The sequence below is a fragment of the Equus caballus genome, chromosome 28 (assembly GCF_041296265.1).
Source record: "Equus caballus isolate H_3958 breed thoroughbred chromosome 28, TB-T2T, whole genome shotgun sequence".
NCBI lineage: Eukaryota > Metazoa > Chordata > Mammalia > Perissodactyla > Equidae > Equus > Equus caballus.
In genome coordinates this window covers 47,936,657-47,957,711 of record NC_091711.1, presented here as the reverse complement: position 1 = coordinate 47,957,711, position 21,055 = coordinate 47,936,657, and the positions used below count along the sequence as shown (strand labels likewise).

Sequence of the window (21,055 nt, the reverse complement as noted above, 5' to 3'; positions counted from 1 at the left end):
CCGAGGCAAGAGGCAGGCAACTGGGCTCCCAGCCCCACCCCCCCTCCCTGAGTAACTCTGCGGGGTGGCCCCATGGCGTCGGCCTCCCAGGTGCATACCCAATACAGCAGTGGGTTCCTGCTGCCACGGGGGGACCTCCACCCACCTGAACCCCTGCCAGTCTGCGGCTCTGAGCTCACCCCAGGATGCCCAGAGCCCCAGTCCTGGTCCCACCCCACCATCTCCCTGGCTACCCGCCTGCCCGGGACTTACTTTCTGGGTTGAGGGGGTCGACACAGCAATCCCCATGCCCGTCCCGGGGAGGACAGAGAGGACCTTGTACTGAAAGACAACAGCACACCTGTCACCACAGGCCTCCCTGGGGACAGGACTGTGCCACCCTCCCCACACCTCAGGGCGTTCTCCTCCGTGGAGCCCACAGACAGCAAGACCCAAGGGGGTCGCAGGATGTTCCAGCCACAAGGGGACAGGACTGACTTTGTCAGTGAGAAACCAGACCTGCGATCACGCCATCCCACCCTGGCCCGGCCAGCCCATGGGAAGCTTGGGGTCTCCCCAAGGAGCACCATATGGGAGGGGGTGAGGCGGGGCAGGCCAGGAGGACCCTGCCCCCTCACTCCTGATCCCACCAACCACACATTCTCCCCTCCGAAGGGGGATCCCTAACATCTGTGCGGTGCTCCTGACACGCCAACATAGGGAGGGGGAACTGCCAAGCTAAGTGCTGGGGCCCACTGCATGGCCTGGCCTGCCTGTGCCCAGGATGCTCAGAGCTGGGGGGGGCACGCCCACTGAGTGCCCATGGGGCACTGCGCACACCTGTGCCCACTCCACGTGATAATGAGAAGGAAACTGGCCACACAACGCCAAGTGGTGACAGTGTCCATGCCCTCACCTAACCTGGCCCTGGGGCTCTCAGGGACGAGGGGGGATGGCACAGTGGTCATCAGAGCCAGCTCAGGTCCTGACCGCCGGGGCCCAGGCCACTGCCAGTGTTCTCCCTTCCTGTCTGTGCGAGGGTATGTGGACACTCTCTGAAGGGAGCTGAGGGGCTGTGCATGGAGCCTTCTAGAAAGGGAGCCCTCCTGTGGGCAGCAGCAGTGCCCACGAGTCCCCAGATGGCACCCACCTCGCTATAAACGCATCTAGCTTCCCACCAAACCCAGCAGCTGCGCGGCCCTGCGGCCCCTCTTCCTGAACCCTAAGGAGGACGGGACAGCGGGGGGAGGGCTGCACCGACCTTCTGGATGTCTGTGATGTCCACCAGCTTGATGACTTTGTTCCTCTTGGAGGAGCCAGACTTGGAGCTTTCGAAGCACAAGTAACTGTCGGGGGAAACGGAGGCAGAGCCAGCAACTGAGCCAGGGGCCTCTGCCTGGCTGCCGCCCGCGCTGCCCCAGTGAGGTGAGGGCCCCCCACCCGCTACAACACTCTGGGCTGTGCAAGAGTCCACTTCAGAGAGTTCCGTAGCTTTAAAAGATTAAAATCCACCGCCTTACGACCCCGCTACATGTTAGGGTCCTTGGGACGCTCAACAAGAGACAGGAGCGTCCCGGAGGCCTGGCTGGGGGCTCTCCAGGCCCTTCATTGACAGGGCAGAGGGAGGCGCGGGCCCTTGGCCGCTGCTGTGAGTTGGGGACTGTTGGCCAAGGGCCCCCAATGCTGAGGACAATCTCCGCCCTTGGACCTGCTCCCCACCTGGGGGCAGCCTCAGGGACAGGCTGCAAGTCCCGTGCTAGAGGAGAAAAGCCACAGCCCCAAAGGAGAGTGAAGGGGCTCCCGCGGGCGGACATACGTCACCCCACCCCAAGAACCCCAGACCAGAGTGTCCCCGCGGGTCTGGGAAAATGACAGCGCTGCTGGCCCGGCCACGTCCCGCTCAGAGGCAGCACTGTCTCCCCCAGGGAGCCGGGAGAGCCAGAGCGGGGGCACGGGCTCTCAGCAGGGCTGGGCGCTGCGCCTGCCTGGACGGGGTCTGGGGAGGAGGCCTCCTCCACCTCGGCCACGCCCAGAGGTCACCCCAAGAGGTCACACCCGGAGGTCACGCCCAGGCCACGCCGGCCTCACTCACTTCTCCGTCACGTACAGCACCCCGTTCCTGATGTAGTCCGTCGGCATCTTCCGGTCTCGGTTTATCAAGCAGCAGCGCCAGCCGTTCTCACACACTAACAGGGACAAAACCGACCTGTCATTTCTCCCCACTGGAAGCACCCCCCGTTTTGACACTGGAACCCTCAGCGCTGGATTCTCAAAGATGCACCGACGTGCTTTCTCCAGCATCAGATAAAACCCAGCGAGGGGGAGGCGGACGTCAAGAATGAAGCTGCATCTAAGAGCATCTGGAAAACAGATGTTTCCTTTTCCACGTGAACATGCACGGGTTTTGTTTTTTAAAGGAAAAGCACACAGTGTAAATAGGAAAGTAAAATAAATCCAAGTGCAGCCACGCCTCTCAGGGCACACGCCCTCGTGGGCTGGGTCAGCAGGATGACGGGCAGTGCAAGGTCAGAAGGCGAATCCGCCCAAGTTCTCTTTTCGAGGTTGGTATCGCCCACTGTGGACGGCCAAAATATTTGCAAGAGCCCAAGTGCCCGAAGCCCAGCAGCTCAGGGGCCTGGGGGAGGTCCTTTCTGGGAGGTTGACCCAGGACCTGAGCTCCTGGGTCGCCTTTCACTGCACAGTGATCGAGGCCAAAGCCCGGCGGTGCCCGGGGCTGGGGAAGGAGGTCAGGGGAGCCCCTGGCGGTGCCCTGAGCCACCCTGTGGGCCCTCTGCCTGGGCCGGCGCGTCTGAACTCCTGCTGTTAGACCACTCATCGCGAGAAGGCTGGGGCACACCTGCTCCTCCAACCTGCCTGCCCAGGGAGTCCTCCCGTGGCCCTGAAGGCCTGTCCCCACCACCCAGCCCCCAGCATGGGGCTAGGGCCACCCCACCTAGCCAGAGGGGCACGGACTCGTTGCACACATACCTGCCAGCGGACGCTCGTTTTCTGTCAAATTGAAGATTTCGTGGAAATTGCCCTTCTTGGTGCCGTGGAAGCGACCCGTGTCCTCATCCTTACTCAGGCCGGCTGGCGCGCTGGACACGTAGCTTCGGGAGGAAGCTGTCTGCAGCTGCCAACGGCACACAGAGCCCGTCAGCCACGCCAGCGGGGGAGGGACAAACGGGCTAGGCACATGTCCCCGCCCCCAGCTATAAACTCAGATGTGCGAACGGTCACATGTGCCCAGAAGTGGGGAGCAGGCTCCCCAATGGGCCCCAGCCAGTGCCGACCGGTCCTTGGCCCACGAGCACCCGTCCTGGGCAGAGAAGCCCCCTGGCAGCGGGGAGACCCTCTCCGTCCCCTGGCGACATTCCCAAGTCGCCGCAGCTGAGCCTGCTCCCAGGACACGCGGTCCAGGCGCCCTGCCGGCAGGTGCTTGGCGCCGAGGCAGCTCAGACTGACATTTCAGAAATCAGAAGTGGCCATGGGACTGGCCACCGAAAGCAGCGTTAAAAAGTCACAACACAGCAACGCAAACATTAGGTCACAGCAGGAGAAGAGGCTCCCACACGGACACTGTACCTTGTCATGCCCTGACAGCTGGCCGGAAAGGAGACAAGAGACGCACGTGTGACCGAGACAAAAGAAAAAGTGGGTCCATGTGACATGGGGTCATAAACACACGGGCAAGCAAAGCTGTAAGCACAGAGACTCGGGCCCACGCGACGCCTCGACAGGGGTGCCCTATGTCGTGGGGAGCCCACATCCCCACTGCCCTTCACTCTCTCTCCCGAGAGTGGCCAGCCCTAAGCGGTCTTGACCCCCAGGAAGGCCCTATCCAGGCCACCCCAATGCCAGGACAGGCCCTTGTCTCTTCCCACACCGTCAGGGAGCCCAGGTACCTGTCCCTGTGCCTCCTCCCCCAGGGCCACCTCCACGTGTGTGAGCAAAGCCATCCCCGGGCTCGCCAGGGTGCGGGCTGCCCATGCATGCCCCGCTGCACACCCAGCTGGTGAGTTCAGGCTCCCGACGAGCCTTGTTATCCCGGAACCCAGGGAACCTGGGCCACACTTGACCCAGAGCTTGCCTTCCACTGACAGACACGTCAACAGGTCACTGCACACCCTCTCCTCAGAAGACTAACATGCAAGACTCTGCAAGCCAACATCACCTCCTCTAAGCAGCCCTCCTCGACCTCCCTGGGAGTCCTACTGGACCCAGAAACTGCCCACTTGTCTGTGATCCCGACAAGAGCACCATCGGGCCTTCCACCGTGAATGCAATGCGGGCCCAGTCCCAGCCCGGAGCACCAGGTGGGCGCATCTCAGCTGCTGCTCGGCCTTGCTGCCTGGGACTCAGGGCCGCGGACAGTGGGGATCTGCAGCCCACTCACAGAGCAGTCATTCCCAGGGCTCCCCCCTCCCAAGGCCCTCAGGCTCCCGCGGTCATGACAGCACCCGACACCCTGCCCACCCTCGGCCTGGGGGCCAGTGGGCTCAGCAGGGCCCACTCCGCATTGAGTCTGTGGGAGGGTCCCCCAGGGGCCTTCAGGCAGGTGGGGGCCTCCCGGCAGCCAGCCCCGAGCCCAGCGCCAGCTGGCCCTCAGAGACGAACAGAGGGATGGAGGGACCTTCAAAACAGCAGAGCCGGGAACGGAAAAACCCCCACCGTGTTTTAAGTTCTTGGTTTCGAGGGTGCCATGAAATCAGACGCTACTGCCCCTTGAGCCGGGAGCGAATGACTGACAGGACTGGGCCTGGTGGCCCTCCTGCCCCAGCCCGAGGCCGGCTCACCCTGCGCGACACGGCGGCGCTGGAGCGCTCCTTGAGCTGGGGGTCCGTGGGGAGGCTCTTCCAGATGATGTAGGGGGTGTCGTATTTGGCTCGCAGTCTCGGGCAGCGTTTGAAGATAAAATCGATGAGGAAAAACTTGATTCCAGCATAGAGGCCTAGAGGGGGAGAACACAGTCCCACTTCATCCAGGACAGCGGCCCGGCACCTCCCGCACTGGGGTCCCTCGGCACTCCCGGGGGAAGACGGTCCAGGCCACGCAGAGGGCCTCCCAGAAGCCAGCTGTGGGACGGCGGACCTGGTGAGGTCGCACAGGGCAGGGGCAGCAAAAAGGCGAAGTGACCCCAGCAAATGGGGAGAGGCCACTCAGGACAAACATCAAAACTGTCTCCCAAACCAGCCACACACACAACAGCAAGCGACTCCCCCACTAGGCACTGGCACGGAGGAAAACTGGGGAACCCGCCCCCAGCCTGCCACCTCTGACTGGGTGGGCCGACAGTTATGGCCGGGGGCTGCCCCGGCTCAGAGTGCTCATGTCGGCCCAGGTGGCATGGCCAGGAGGACACTTTACATTCGTTGGCTTTTGTCATTTTCCCCACGGCCATGGCATCAGCCAGCCCTGGATTTCCTGGTGATGGGTGCAGAGAGGTGCCACCGAGAGGCTGAGGACCCAGCTGCACACGGGGGGCCGAGGGTGGCTCAGAGCAGCTCCCAGACTGTGAGACCCCATAACCACGCGGCCACCGCTCTCAACGCCCCAGCTGGGATCTGTGCCAGTTACAGGTGGGCACACTAAGGCCGGGAGGACCCTGCTACCCACAGTGAGTCGGGGCTCAGGGTCTGGCCTGGGGAGGTGGGGGCAGAGCTGAGTGGGGTGGGGCGGCCACAGGACCACGACCTTGGCCTCAGAGCAGCCGCTCCACCTGCGGACACCTGAGCAGGGCCGTGCCCCGGCTCTGAGAAAGGCCCCTCCCGCCCGACCCTGCTGAGGTCTCTAGGTTTCAGAAGGCCTCCATTTCTCCGAAACACAAAGGTTTTGATAAAAAGGCACTGGACGAGGCAGAGGAAGGAACGCCAGCAAGACTTAACAGCTGGCCTCCTTCTTGGAGGCACGTGCAGGGGCAGATGTTCTGGTGGGAAGACGACGCCTGGGCACTCTCCGTGCTCCACCTAACACGAGCATGTCAGCTCTGATCCGGGACAAGAGCCACGTCCCTTACCCACGGCTAGCCCCACCAGACGGTAGGGGAGGAAGCAGGAGGCGAGGAATGCGGCCCACAGTGCAACGTACAGCTTCTGCGTGATCTCGGGCTGGACCCACATGAACAGGCTGCAAGAGAGAAGGGAGGTTCAGGAGGGCGGCTGGCCGTACCCCAGACACAGGGGGCCGGGGGCTGCTGACTTACTTCTTGATCTTTTCCAGGATGTCGGCCATCTTGCCAAAGAGGTTCTGTGTGAAGAAGAAACTGTGGTTACGACAGACCCCGGGGCCGTCAGTCCACACAGCAGGGTCATGGGTCCACACGGCAATGCTGGGAGGGCCCCAGGTTCATGGGCTGGCCAGAGACATGCAGCTCCCGTGAGACCAAGGCAGGGTGCCACCGAGCCTGGGGATGGAGTGATGGGTCCCGACTGGGACCCAGGTTAACACACTGAGAGTGACGATGGACCCAGGCCTGCATCCCTCCTGGGAGCCGTCTTGGCCCGGGCCAGAAGGGGCTCCAAACACTGTGGTGCTGGCTGCCAGACTAAACCAGGAGGACCCCCCACCGCTCAGGGCCATCTCGGGTGGGAGTGAGGGATCATGGGGTAAGTCGACCTCAGGTCAGCTGATGTCGGACAAGCTAGGCCTGGAGTTTCAGGGTGCTGGGCCCCCTGGACACGGCCAGAGCCCAGCAACAGTACCTGAGCCTTCTGGGCGACGTCCAGCACGAGCTGGAACTTTTCGGACACCGTCAGGTCTTCCTTCGGAGGCTCCTTCAGTCAAAGGGGAGAGAGAATTTCCACTGAAATTTAACAGTTCAGAAAAATTACTGAGAACAACAGCACAGAGGCCTCCCAGCCCCGGAACGGGGTCAGTCTGCTGCCCCCAAACAGCTGGAGGGACGGATGTCCCCTGGGGACCCGGCACGGGGCAGCTGTTCTGGCAGACACCCCTTTGGCGCCTGAGAAGGTGGTGGGCAGCGGGCAGCCCCCTCAGCAGGCAGGGCTGAGCCTCCAATTCACACCTCAACACCTCACCTTCACAGGTGCATCTGGGACCATGGAGTCCCTCACTTCTCACTTTACAGGCAGGGAAACTGAGGCAAAGGGGCCGCCTGACCTCACCCTGCTTGTCTGAGTTTATTCAGCAAGAACCGCCTGAGTTCCTGGTCTGGGTACCAGAGCTGGGCGGGCACAGGCCTGCCTCCCCTCAGACGCCCTCCCTGACCCCTGTCTAAGGAGGTCCCACAGGCACCACTGTGCCCAGCACCCCTACTGCGTTCTCCATGCACACAGTAGGTGCTCAAACATCTGATGAGGCCCATGGAGGCACCAAGGCCTCACTCCTACCCACGCCTGGCGGTTCCACCCCAGGGGCCAGAGATCCCCTACAGCAGGGTCAGCAAATGTTCTTCTGTAAAGGCCCAGACAGTAAAGCATGTGGCCCTGTGGGCCGTGCAGCCTGTCGCAGCACTTACTTCAGCTCTTGCAGCCAAAAGCAGCCAGAGCACGCGTAAAATGAACGCGCATGGCTGTGCGCCAATAAAACCTCACGACTGAAATGAGGCGGCGGCCAGAGCGGGGCTGCAGCCGGAGTGCGCTGATCCCTGCTCCACAAGTGCATTTCGTTCACCTCCCTCCATGGCAGGGGGGAGGGGCTGCAGTGGCCCCCTTGGTGCCTCCCCCTCCCCCACATCACACCTTGGCTGGGAAGGGTCAGTAGGACAGACCGGGTCAGAGCAGCCTGCTGCTGGAGCAGCCAAGTCTGGGCCAGCAAGGGGCACTGGGGATGTCAGCTGCTATGGGGTCAGAGGGGGACCGCCCAGGGCTCTAGGCTGGGGGTGGCTGGCACTCTCCTCCCCGAGCTCTCCTTGCCAGGCAGGGCTCTGGGCGGGCACCTGCACGGCTGCATCTGGAGGCCAGGGAACCAGTGCCCTCCCACACAGGCAGCGGGTGGAGGCCTGACCCAATGAGACGGAGACCTTCGCCCTCCCAGGACTTACCACGGCTTCGGACACCTCAGGCACGATGCTCCACTGGATCCTCCAGCCCCTGACAAATAGGAGACAACCACATGCCCTTAAAGCCGGGGCGTCTGCAGGCGGCGGAGTTAGAGGGACCAGCCCTGAGCTCCCGTGCGGGAGGGGCGCCCTGAGACGCCAGCCAGCCGTGGGGATGGGGGGCAATGGAAACTATCAGGGCCTTGAGAATAGATGATTCAGGTCACTCTCCCCGGCCTCCCCTGGGGGCCCTCCTGGGGCGGGAACACATTTAAAAGCACCCAGAGGTGACGGGGGCAAGAGGCCTTTTTAAATAAGTCGGTGCAGCCTCAGAGCAAGTGCTTTAGCTAATACTCCCCGTCAGCACCTAGACGGCCCGTCATAGGCGTTCCACGGGTTTCTTTGCTATGAAAAACATTCGCAAATGAACCAACCTAGTGAGGCACAGAGAAGCACCGAGAAAGATCTGCATGTAGAAGTGTGAACTATTGAAGGGCTGAGTGAAAACATGGAACACAGCCCTCTCCTGAGGCCCGGGGGAAACCGAGGTTTACTCCACTGGGATGACCGCAGGTTAGGGCAGACTCGGGCAGGCAAGGGGACAAGGACTCTCTGCCCAAACGTGCTGGCTTCCAACAGAGCCCCCACAGCCTTGAGTCGGGGTGCTCAGAGAGTCCAAAGGAGAGAGACGTGCAACACGGGGCTCGGGGACTGGTAACCAGCTCACTTTGCACCCCAGCTCCTCTTCAGCACCGGACTAGCAGGGAGCCCCCAGGGCACAGCGGTTCCATCAACCCCCACACTGGGACGTCAGTGATACACGGTTTGGGGGGAACTTTCTTGCCAAGACGCAGCATGATCGGCAGAAGGGCTGGGGTGACCGTGCAGCTGGGAATTATGCATCGCCAGCTCCAAGAAACCCGATGTGGGGGGGCATCCTGGGGGGTTGGGAGCTTATGAGAGGACCACCCCCCAAACGCCAGGGCATGAGGCAGAGCCAGTTCGGCACGTGCCACAGTTGTATGTGACACTGGAAGACAGCACAGCCACATACATATGACCAACCAGCTCACCTACCTGGCTATGAGGTAATTGAGGGACAACCTCAAAATTGCTAGAAACAAGAACATGGGGATGGCCCAGCCATGCCACACGGCATTCATGTACACCTGCAGGTTTGGAGAGAAAGTGGGGTGGGGGGGAGGGGAGATGGTTAGGCAACCTGACGATGGGGTTCAGGAAACGCCGCACCCCCCGCCGTAGCCTCAGCCAGGCAGGCCGCTTGGCAGGAGCCCAGGCCCCAGCGGCTCTCCAAACACTCGGGGATGCTGGCATGCACTACGGGGAAGCCCGGAGAAGGCTGCTTTCTTGGTAAGAGCTGCCAGTGGAAGGCAGAAACCTGCCTGGGAGGGGGTGGGATGGAGACGCTGCTCTGCGTGGTCAGGGAGGGGCCGTGTCCCAGGGAAGCAGCTGCTGGACGTGGCCTGGGGTTGGAAGAGAGAGCTGACTCCAGGCAGAGGTGCCTGCCCCAGGCGTGGCTCCCTCATGCTGGAGCAAGCGGCATCACCAGGACTCAGTACTGGCTGGGAACCTCTGTACGCAGCACGTGCCAGGCACAGTGCTGTGGGGCCCTCACCCTGGGCCCACCTGTGCTTGGCACAGGGCTGTGAGCACAGCAGAAGCTCAGAAAGTGGCAGGAAATGGAAGGCAATGGGGTTTCGGCAGAGGCTGGGAGGGAGTTGGAATGGTGGAGCTCATCTCTTAGTGATGACAGACGCAGGCAGACTAAGGTACGTGGTGACCCAAACCAGGGAAGGCCACAGAGCAAAGCGCTGGTCAAGTGTGGAGGGAGAACACCTCCAGGGTGATGGTGGGGCTAGCACCCTGTCACCATGGCCTGTCCTCTGCAAATGTGCAAAATGCCCATCTCCCAGGGGGCCAGGAGCCTCTGGGGCAGGCGCCAGGCCACAGGCTCCAGGGCCACCCTCGGGACCCTCCCAGGCTGAGGCCCTCTGGGGGACCTCTGCAGAGATGGGGAAATTGGGAGCCATGGCTGCCACTCTCTGGCCTCAATGCCCTGCGGGCAGGGGGGTGGCCTATGTCTTCTTCCCACTGGACGGGAGGGTCTCCCTGCACAGGGTTGGGGCAGCAGCCACAGGACAGCTCAGGCCTGTCTTCCCTAAAGCACATGGAGATGCTGGCCCGGCACTTCCCATCCTTCCCAGGACTGGCAGCTCAGAGGCCTGGCTTGGCCATAGGTCACTTGCACGCTTGCCCGGAGCCAAGCCCAGCCCCCAACACCTGGTTGGAGGGATTCCATATCGGCAGACCAGCCTCTGGCCGCCCTCTCCTGACCCATCTGGGAAAGCAGACCATAGGTGCAGCCAGAACCCTTTCCTGAGAACACTGCCACAGGGCGTGCCTCTGGGCAGACAGGGTCTGTGTGTCTGGAGGGGCCTGGGCCACGCCCAATGCCCTCATCTGATCCCCGTAACCACCCCATGGCATCACCATGCCCGCTTTACACAGACAGAGAAACTCAAGCTAAACAGGTCCCTGGCTGTCCCTCACAGCGGGGGCGGGTCCCTCAGGGAAGACGCCTGCCCTGGGGAAGCACTCACGGTGAAGGCAATGGCGGACGTGTAGACGGAGTACCAGTCGGATAAGGCAGAGAGGTTCTTCACAAAGCTGGTGACGGGCTTGGCGCCACGCTCTGGGGACAGAACAGACGGCGGGGTCAGGTCAGCATGAGGTCAGCAACAAGCCAAGCAAACCCCAAATGGTGCAGGCTCCCGGCGCTAGGCTAGCGCTCCTGGGCACTCCTAGTGCTGTCCACCGTTCCCCGTGCCCCGGGAAGAAGCCATCTGTCTCCACCCGCTACACCCGTCCGCAGACAGGAGAAAGGGGAGCTGAGCTGAGATGCCAGGAGGAGAGGGAGGGGAGGAGGGGAGGGAAGAGGGGAGGGGAGGGAAGAGGGGAGGGGGGAGGGGAGGGAAGAGAAGAGCAGGGGAGGGGAGGCACGGCCAGCTCCATCCCCTCTCCCCCAGACTGACCAGGGGACCATAGACATACTTCCAACAGGAGCCTTCCTCCTAAAGAATTCTTGAAAAAAGGTCTTTCTGGAAAAAAGTCCAGCTCAGTGTGAGATAGCAGAGCCCCTGGGCCCCCTCCCACTGCCAGCTCGGCAGCCCCACTCTGCCTACAGGCTGCATAGACGCCCCCGCCCGGTACTCACTCAGGCGCCTCATGTTCTCCGTTAACCTGAGAGAGAGGAGACAGAGAGGTGAGCGCCGGCACCACGCAGCTGCCACCTGCCTGCCCTGCCCACGCCCTATGGCACCCTGCAGCACACAGGGACCCAGGGTGGCCCGGGGAGGCAGGAGCGGCTGAGGGAGGGTCTTGCCTACAGACCATCCCTTGTCCCCAGCAGCTGAGTCCTGCAGAGCGGGAGGCCTGGCCCCTCTGGCGCCCTCAGAATCCCGGGGCTGGGACCCACGAGGAAGGCGTGGGCACCTGGCCCCATGCCCACTGTCCCCACATGATGTTTTTCCCCAAAGCATGAGTAAGACCAGAGAGTGGGGGACGCGGTGCTGCCACCCACCATGGAAACATGTCCCCCGCCCCAGAGGCCGGCCCAGCCGTCGGGGACCTTGCGGCCTCACAGCCCCACGGCGCTGCCCCACTGAAGCCAGGGAGGGGCTACCTGCGCGCGCTGAGCGGCTCGTCCGTCTCCACCGCGCTCTCCTCAGGCTGGAAGCGGAAGTCCTCCACGTACTCCCCAAACCTCTCGGAGAACCACTTCTGGACGCGGGCACACAGCCCCTGGCTCCGGCGGTCTGCGGGGACGAGGCCGGTGTCCAGGGAGGCCCATGGGCCTACAGGGGCAGGGCAGGGGACACCAGGGGCTTCCTGGGAGCTTGCCAACGAACGCTGAAGGGCGCGGGCCCTGGACACCGGGCCTGAGCACTGCCACTACAAGGCGAACCATGAGCACAGACCACACAGGGTCTCCGTGCGTCACACCCGAGCCCCCGAGGCTCAGGCGCCGGCCCGGCAGGCTCTCGGCCCACTGTGGGCCCTGTGTCCACCTCTCGCTCTCTCTTACTGGGAAACCGGTTTGTCTGGAAAGCGGCTGGGTGGGCTCACTTCCCAGGACCCTGCAGACCCCGAGGAGCGGGCAGCGGGTGTGTGTTGGAGACTGTGTCCCAGTGGGCGCCCAGCAAGTGAAGCGGCCTCTGATCGCCCATGGCCAAGACCTTCAGAAAGGCACCCACGTCACACACTTGGATGTGAGCACATTTGCACGGACCAGCCCATCCCTTCCAAGGCAGGGAGTGGAGCCGCCCGCAGGGGGCGCTGTCCCGCCACAATTCAGGAGAGGGATGACGGGAAGGGGTGGGAGGTGTTGCCGTGAGAAAGGCAACAGAGCCACCCAGCACAGAGTGGGGAAGGCCCGGCGACTTCTCGCCCCCTAACTGGAGCCCGACTGGGTTTTCAGGGAGAGTCTAGGCAGCGGTCAGCGAGCGAGTCAACGCGGTAACCACCTTTGATCACTGGAAAGCAGCATGGATAGCATGTACCCCCATGGACATGCCCCTCTTCCCATGAAACTGTACTTATGGATGACAAAATGTGAAATTCGTATTCTTCTGATTTTTTCCAACCACTTAGAAATGTAAAAACATTTTTAAAAGATGTAAAAGCAACAGGGGCTGTAGTTTGCTGACCCCCAGGTGCAGGTCAGGCCTTGCTTCCTGGACAGACAGGATTCACGGTGCTCCTGAGCCCCCGTCAACCCACCAGCCGCAGGACAACACGTCACCCCTGGAGAGCAGTAGGCAGAGCACCTGGCCCACCTCCCACATCCAAGCACTTTGTGGGGGTCTTCCCTCCCTCCACCCAATCCCCAGCCCCACACAGAGCCCACCACACCAGGGACCAGGGCTATCAGAACGGACCTTGGGTTGAGGACAAGCCCTCACGTCTCTGACATGTCCCATGTATGCAGGAGGCTCGTCAATAGCCACGCGGGGGTCTTGGGGGAATCTTGTGCTACTCCTGGCTTGGAACTTGGGCGACCAGCATGGAGCCCAAGGGCCCAAGGAGACTATGACCCAAAGGACGCAGCAGTCAATCCTGCCCCCGAGGCCCTGCCTGCCAGTCCAGCACCGGGGGCCCCGGGAATGGACATAGGCCATCTTCCCCCCTGAAAGGCAGGTGAGGCCCTGAACTGGGCAGGGCAGGGGGTCAGGACTCTGCTCTGGTCCAAGCTGGGCCTCCATCTGGCAGGTGCCCCCCGGAGAGGCCTCCCTCCTGGGCCTCAGTTTGCTCATCTTTATACCAGGCAGGGCTTAAATCTACGGCCTTTCCAGCATAACTCTGAGCTCCACCGCACAGGCAGGGGGCTTCCCATGAATGACCAGCCAGTAGGAATAGGTCCTAGGTCAGAGGACACACGGTTGAGGGCCCACCACGGATCAGCCCCTCCAGAACTGGATGGAAAATTCAGTTTCCTCCGCCAGCCTCTGAACCACAATTTTAGAAAGTACAAAGTGTGGAGGATAAAGAACATGAGCTCAGGGTGGGAAGAAAAGATACAGAGAAAAGGGTTGTGTGTCCTGGCCTGGGGAGGGCTGGGGCACACCCTGACAACGGCTGCCCCTAATGCCCACTCAGCCCCTTGTCAGGACGACCGCTACAAGCAGGCCACCAGGTGAGTAGACAAGTAGCCACTGAGACGAGGACACTACTTCTCTGTGGGGAAGAGCTGAAATAGACACCATGTTGTATTTTTATGAGAAAATAAGAGCACATTTTGTTTGAATGACTTGCGTTTGCTACAACAACTCACCAATTCACAATTAGAGGCACTAACGCAGGTCCAGTGGGAGGAGATCCCAGGATGCCAGCAGGTGTGCCCGGGAACAGAACCTACACCCACTGCCACCACCCCTCCCGGCCGCCCGCCGGGGCCTACCTGCTCCGTTGTTGGCCTGGGCCTGCCCTTTTGGAGGCTGCTGAGCCGTCTGCTCCTCAGCTCTTAAAGAGAGGGGGAAGAAGCAAGACTTCTGTTAGTTCAAAATTCGATGTGAGTCTGGGCTACGTAGTTCCAGTGCCTACAGGGAACTGCGCTGCACGCAACAACAGGGCTCCAACCAGCCAGGCTCCCCCTTGGCCCTCAGTGCCCAAATGCTAGGTATGATGGTAGCGGGTAGCACAGAGCTGCATACATAACGGGCACACTTTCTGGTTTTTGTTTTGTTTTGTTTTGTGAGGAAGATTCGCCCTGAGCTATAACATCCATTACCAATCCTCCTCTTTTTTTTGCTGGAGGAAGACTGGCCCTGAGCTAACATCTGCGCCCATCTTACTCTACTTTATACGTGGGATGCAGTCATAGCATGGCTGACGAATGGAGTAGGTCTGCACCCAGGATCCGAACCGGCAAATTCCAGGCCATCAAAGTGAAGCACGCGGAACTTTAACCACTGGGCCACAGGGCAGGTGCATTGTTTTTTAATGACTGAATAAATAATGTCTCATAAACATACAACTCTTTTCTTTCCTATTAAGTCTAACAAGTTCGCTTATTTCTTTATTGTTAAGCTCCGAATAAACTGTTCTTAGACTGCTAATTAGGTGACCTGCTGATGACATCATACTCATCAATGCATGTTATTTAGCAAGCACCACGCAAGGCCACAGGCTGGGTGACCCCTGGCCCTGGCTGGCTGTGCCCAGGTCCCAGCTCAGCTCACGCCAGGCACCTGCCTGGCCTCCTGCCCCCGAAGCCCAGCCACACCTGACCACAGCAGTCACCTGGCCTCATAGTCACCTCCTGGAGTTTATGTCCACCTGCAGGCCCTGATGGCGCTGGCCCCCAGCCACTGGCCTGCCCCCAAGCCCTAGGGTGGTGTCCCTGTCCCCATGCTCTGGCCAGCCCACCTGCCTGCTTGCCCCACAATGTCTCTGTGGTTTCCAATCTGCCAGGGTCCCCAGGATGTGGCATAAGCAGTGCCCCGAGCAACACTTAGGCAGCTGGTGGGGCATTGGGGAGGCTTGAAACCTGTCATTGTAACCCATCATTACTACATCATGCTGGGGCAGAAAGCACGGAGGACAAGCTGGACAGGAGACGAGCAGGGCTAGTGGTGGGTGAGGCCTGCGGCGTCACGAGGCAATGGATGGAGAAGACATGAGAGAGGGGTGGAGTCCTCAAGAAGGGAGGCACGGTCAAGGAGGAGGCGGCCAGGCCTCCATACCACCCCTCCCTGTGGTCAGGCTGCCCGAACGACCATCAGTGCCAAAATGGGTATTCACAGGGAAGAGGAGGGGAGCCCAGGGCACACAGAAGACCGCAGGACCCCGGCCAGGTTCTCTCTGTGCCTGGGCGGGTGTCAAGGCCTCTGGACCATGATGCTCCCTGAGCGGGCCTGGGGTCCGGAAGAGGCAGCTCACCCGGGAAGCACTGACAAACTGGCCGAAGCCTGGGCCCAGATGTGCACCTCAGGGACTCTCGGGCAGCCGGGGCGCTTCCCGGGAGCCACAATTGTTACCGTCTGGCTCGCATCTGATAATACTGCACAGTCACTGGCTGTGTGAGCTTTCCAACAATTTCCTGCTAGGAACAAACAGATATTTAGATATTAACGGGCTACCAGCTGCCTTCAGGGAGAGGTGGCTGGAGACACAGGCACAGGTGTCCCAGGTGGCAGGGAATTTACCTCCACGTCACACCAAATATGGAATATTGAAACTGCCTGCGCCATGCATGGGACACAGGAAACAGACCGACAGCACAGTGCTACTGCAGTGAATGTTTTAAAAATTAAAAGGAAGGGGCCGGCCCCAGGGCCGAGCAGTTAAGTTCACGTGCTCTGCTTCGGCGGCCCAGGGTTCGGATCCTGGGCATGGACATGGCACTGCTCATTAGGCCATGTTGAGGTGGCGTCCCACATGCCACAACTAGAAGGACCCACAACTAAAATATACAACTATGTACTGGGGGGATTTGGGGAGAAAAAAGCAGGAAAAAAAAGAAAAGACAAGCAACAGTTGTTAGCTCAGGTGCCAATCTTTAAAAAAAAAAAAAAAAAGATGGAGTTTGAAAAAAAAAAAATTAAAAGGAAGACAGAGGGCAGACAGTGTATCAGGAATATTCCAGCCTAACCCTTCCGGGCAGGCAGCCCCACCCCCGGCTCCCGACAAGTGGGAAGTGAGTGGAGTGGCCTCGGAGCAACAGAAACGCCACATGACCTCACTTACTCAGAAGAACGGGCCCCAGACAAGGGTCAGTAATCCCAACACTGCGGATTCTTGGAATGTTTCTGAGCAACCTACGCTGATGTTCAACGATTGACCAAACAAGTCTGGAGTGCAATGTGCCCAAATTGCTTTTTTAAAGTCTGATTTTCCTGGATCTGCAACAACCTGAGGACACAGGGCGACGTCGATGCCCATCAAGGAGTGCGATGCCAGGGCAGGTGTCAGGCCCACTCTGCTGCCAACTGGGGGCACTAGACGGCCACCGGGGTCCACTCTGTTCCCACACACGGCGCCCCCAGCCAAGGCCCAGACACCTGTGCCAGTGCAGCACAGGACCGGGATGCTCACATCTGGACCCCCAACAGAGCTGGTGGGGCCGAGGGGCAGTGGGAAGAGTGACCTAAGAGGAAAACTCACGGTGGGACCCCGGCAGGGCCCGACCGTGGACTGAGAGAAGTCGAAAAGGGCAGTGTTTCTATGCTGTTTTTGGACCAAGACTGGAGAAGGCCTTCACCTTAACAAAGTAAGCTTAAACCAAGGTGATTTTCCAGGAATTTTCCTAAAAACCAAAAGAGAGGGGGCTGGCCCCGTGGCCGAGTGGTTAAGTTCGCGCGCTCCGCTGCAGGCGGCCCAGTGTTTCGTTGGTTCGAATCCTGGGCACGGACATGGCACTGCTCATCAAACCACGCTGAGGCAGCGTCCCACATGCAGCAACTAGAAGGACCCACAACGAAGACTGTGCAACTATGTACCGGGGGCTTTGGGGAGAAAAAGGAAAAAATAAAAATCTTTAAAAAAAAAAAAAAAGAACATTCACATTGTTGTGCAACCATCCCCACTGTCCATCTCCAGAACTCTTTAAAAAAAAAAACAAAAACAAAAGAGAGGTTTGTATAAACATAATTACCATGTTTTAACACTGCAGCTTTGGGGGGGGGGGTTGCACGTGTGTGTGTGCGTGCAAGGGTGTGTGACGGGGGTCCCTCCATGTGCTTACCACCCTGGACAGCCCGCCCACCAGGATGACAAGGAGAGAGGAGGCCACTTGCCTAGAATCTGCTTCTCCCTGGACCTCTCCTCCTGGTCTCAGCTTCCAGAAGGTTCCTAAACCCCGCACCCACATAAAGCAGGGGAGCAGCCCCTCATACTCCATGGGACCCTCAGCTTCCTTGGTCCTGGCCTTTACTGTAACCCCCTAGCTGGTCCCCAGGCAGACCCATAGGAGACCGGTCCCTCTGCGTCCTCAGAGCCAACTGAAGGCCAGGCATCCAAGGGGTTTTGGTGAAGGGACAGCCCCCGGGTTGGGGCTGGCGGTGGGCAGGAGGGTGGGAAACAGAAGACACAGACCACACAAAGAGAGAGCAGGCACACGGGGCCAGCTCAGGCTGAGTGCTGCCGGATGCCACCAGGGGAAGTGTGGCCTCCAGGCGCACAGACACATACCTGCACCAGACAGAAGTGCATTCGGGGGGCGGCGGCACCATGACGTGCTACAAGAGGCACCCCATCCCCGGCCAAGCACCTGAGGACAGCACCAGTCACTGGGTCTCCCAGTGTTCATGCCAGGCCAGGTGGCTGGCTGCATCCCTTTGCATAATTAAACGTAACTGAATCTTTGAATGTCTACAGATTTTCAGGTAGAAGGTTCAACGTCAGGTAAAGTACTGGCTGAGGCCCGTGTACCCACTTTCTGGTCTGGGAGGGTGCTGGCCTTGTAGCCAGGGCAGAATGGCAAAGTGGGGTGACTCCCTCCCCCACCCAGCTTGGGGCGCCCATGGGAGCCCTGGAGAACTCCAGAACAGGCCACACTGATCCGCGGAGACAGGTGGGGAGGCCTTGATTCCAGGCTGCCAAGAGCACACAAGAGGCGTCCTAAAAGCCCAGCAGAGCAGGGAACAAAGGGACCTCCCTCCAAACAGAACCAGACGGCACCAGTTCCTCGGAGCAGAGGACCAACCGACGAGACCCTGGAGGAAGCCAGCGTCCGGCCCAGAAGCACAGGAGGCGTTTCCTCTCCCCCATCTAAACCACGTGCAGCGTGCCACTCGGAGCGTGTGGCTCCTCAGAGGCCCAGCTGGACACTCAGTGACACTCGTCCACCCCACCGAGAAGCCACTTCTGGCTGGGGTGTCCCCGTGGTGGCAGCAAGCATTCCAAGCTGGAGGGAGTCGATCACTCAGGCCCGGGAGGGCCTGGGAAAGGGTGTGGCCAGTGGTGGTGCAGGGCCAGAGGAGAGGGGGCAGAGGCTAAGGGGAAGGGATCCTGAGCGGGGCAGATGTTGGCAGCCTCAGCTCCAGGCCTCGCTGGCCAGACTGTCAGCTTGGACGCTGGGCAGAGGGTCAGGGAGCCCCTGGGGGTTCTATCAGGACAGGCAGAGACAGCTCTGAGAACTTCAAAGATCCCTCTGGAATGCCCCGCGTACTGCTGGTGGCAGCGGGAGGCAGGGGCTGAGCTCGTGTGGGCAAAGGTGCGGGGTGTAGAGGAGAGTGTGCGTTCCAGGGCTCCACCCACAGCAGCGCCCACATCATCCCCTCCAGGAGCTGGGGCGACACCTGTTACCCCCGAGATGGAGGGACCCTGCTAGGATAAGGGTGACTGTCTGGGGCAGCAAACCCCGAGGCTGCTGCATAGAGTGGGCTGGTGCAGGAAGAGGTGCCCAGAGTCCTGTCGGGGGCTCGGGCTCAGGGGCAGGGAAGTGTCAGTTGCTGCAGACAGGAGGGGCGGTGAGTGACGAAAAGCACAGACAGGGGCTCAGGGTCCCAGGATGGTCCTGTGAGGAGCCCAGGGTGTCTGCTGGCCGAGACTAGGGGGACATGAGGCAGTCCTGGGGGATCTGCTGACTCCCCTTCAGTGCCCCCACCCCAGCCAGGCCCCTCCTGGTCAGGGCTCTGTGCCCAGGGCTTGGCTGCAATTGCTCCTCCCCGTGGGTAACAAGAGCACCTGCGCTCCCCACTTCCCAGACGAAGGCCCAAGGCACAGGAAGGTGGCCCCTGCCCCAAGATCACAGCTCACAACGGGCACAGGCAGGACGCAATGCAGGAAGGCGGGCCAGGCCCCTAATCACCGCTCACCCTCGGGCCCTTGGGATGTCCTGGGTCCAGCAGGGGCCCAGCTCCCAAGACCCTCAGCCCCTAGGACCCCCTGCCCTCAGGACCCTCTGCCCAAGGCACTTGCTATAAACACAATCCCTGGGTCCTTCAGCCCAGGAGTCCAGAGGGCGACTAGATGTGAGAGTCCCCCGAGACCAGATGGAAGAGGAGGGGCAGGGAAGGGGTCGGCAGATAAAGGACATCAGGCCTTCCCCGGAAGGACTAAGACAGCCCTGTCCATCTGGAGGAGAGCAGAAGAGGCCAGCAGGAGCCACACAGCACTGGGGGGGCTTGGCCTGCCTGCTCACAGGGCTGGGCCACTTCAGGATTCTGAGCAGGGCTCAGCTCTGGGGACCCCTGCCCACCAAGAGGGGAATGCTGGCTGGGTGACGGTGTTACTTCGTCTTCAGCTCCTCCTCACCTGGCCTGGGCGCCTCCTCACCTGCCCTGGGCGCCTCCTCACCTGCCCTGGGCACCTCCTCACCTGCCCAGGCACCTCCTCACCTGGCCCTGGGCACCTCCTCACCTGCCCGGGCACCTCGTCACCTGCCCGGGCACCTCCTCACCTGCCCGGGCACCTCGTCACCTGCCCGGGCACCTCCTCACCTGCCCGGGCACCTCCTCACCTGCCCGGGCACCTCCTCACCTGGGCTTCAGCACCTCCTGGATCTTCTGCTCCAGCTCCATCCGCCGCTGCCGCTCCCGGTCCAGCTCCTGCCGCAGCATCTCTGCGTTGGTTTCCTCTCGCAGCTTCCGGAGCTCCTCCTCTGTGGGGGAGAGAACCTTCAGGCGAGGGTCACTCAGGTGCCCTCTGCCCCTCCAAATGCAGAGGTGCCGACGGAAGGCTTGGTCTTCAAAGCACGGAGGGGCCCCGTCTGTGCCCACCGGGCAATGGCAGCTCTCCTGCTCCTCTCCTGGGGGAACACCCACAGGTGGGACTACGAACTGGGGGTCCTCTTACACAGTGGGGGCCAGATCAGATTCACCAGAAGCACAGGTGAATAAATACTTTACTAAATAAGACGGTGCAAAACAGACACGTGAAAGGCACTTCACTCAACCACACGGACAGGACGCCCCAGAGAAGGGACGCTGGTGGCACCTGTCACCCCACTGACATCGCCGACGCACGCACCAGACGCGGTTCTGGGAGACCTGAGCCACAGAGCAAAGTCCCCGCGCCAAGAGGGCAGACAGACAGCTCCTGCCAGATGGGGCGCTGCTACCTGAGAACAGCACAGCGGGAGGACGAGCGGGTGCTTGTGAGAAGCCCCACCAAGAAGCTGCGATCGGAGTCCAGACCTGGATGCGACGGAGAGTGAGGCCGCGGACTCCTGAAGGAAGAGCATGGCACAGATAGAGGGAATACCCCTGCAAAGGCCCTGAGGCTGGAGGGAGCCCATGGGGCTGGGGGAGGAGGCACAGACAATGGGGAACAGCGGGCATGCAGAGTCCTGGAAGCCAGAAAGAGGACCTGACATTTATTCTAGGAGTGATGGAAGCCAATGCCAAGTAGTAGTTGTTTTAATTGGCGTATGTGGTAAACTGAGGAATGGCCCCCAAAGATATCCACAACCTAATCCCTGTGACCATGTTACCTTCCATGGACAAAGGGACTCTGCAGATGTGATTAAGGATCTTGAGATGGGAGGGATCCTGGATTATCCAGATTATCCAGGCTCGCCCAACGTAATCACAATGATGTAAACTCGTAAGAGGAGGC

At 60.8% G+C, this 21,055-nt stretch overlaps 1 protein-coding gene across 8 annotated transcripts in view; it reads right to left on the bottom strand.

Moving 5' to 3' along the window:
• GRAMD4 (GRAM domain containing 4) overlaps positions 1-21,055 on the bottom strand; it is an 83,562-nt gene that overhangs the window by 2,775 nt on the left and 59,732 nt on the right. For 5 of the 8 annotated variants that reach the window (XM_070254061.1, XM_070254064.1, XM_070254062.1 and 2 more), the window contains exons 4-18: positions 19,979-20,099; positions 13,956-14,017; positions 11,682-11,814; positions 11,214-11,239; positions 10,600-10,691; positions 9,056-9,147; positions 7,982-8,030; positions 6,681-6,752; positions 6,182-6,225; positions 5,996-6,105; positions 4,776-4,930; positions 2,968-3,112; positions 2,072-2,165; positions 1,241-1,325; positions 253-321 (exon numbers count right to left, since the gene is read on the bottom strand). In XM_070254061.1, coding sequence (XP_070110162.1) covers positions 253-321; positions 1,241-1,325; positions 2,072-2,165; positions 2,968-3,112; positions 4,776-4,930; positions 5,996-6,105; positions 6,182-6,225; positions 6,681-6,752; positions 7,982-8,030; positions 9,056-9,147; positions 10,600-10,691; positions 11,214-11,239; positions 11,682-11,814; positions 13,956-14,017; positions 19,979-20,099 — 1,349 coding nt within the window. Of the gene's footprint in view, positions 1-252; positions 322-1,240; positions 1,326-2,071; positions 2,166-2,967; positions 3,113-4,775; positions 4,931-5,995; positions 6,106-6,181; positions 6,226-6,680; positions 6,753-7,981; positions 8,031-9,055; positions 9,148-10,599; positions 10,692-11,213; positions 11,240-11,681; positions 11,854-13,955; positions 14,018-19,978; positions 20,100-21,055 lie in introns of all 8 variants that reach the window. The other 3 variants (XM_023631342.2, XM_023631343.2, XM_023631344.2) reach the window with 1 other exon arrangement.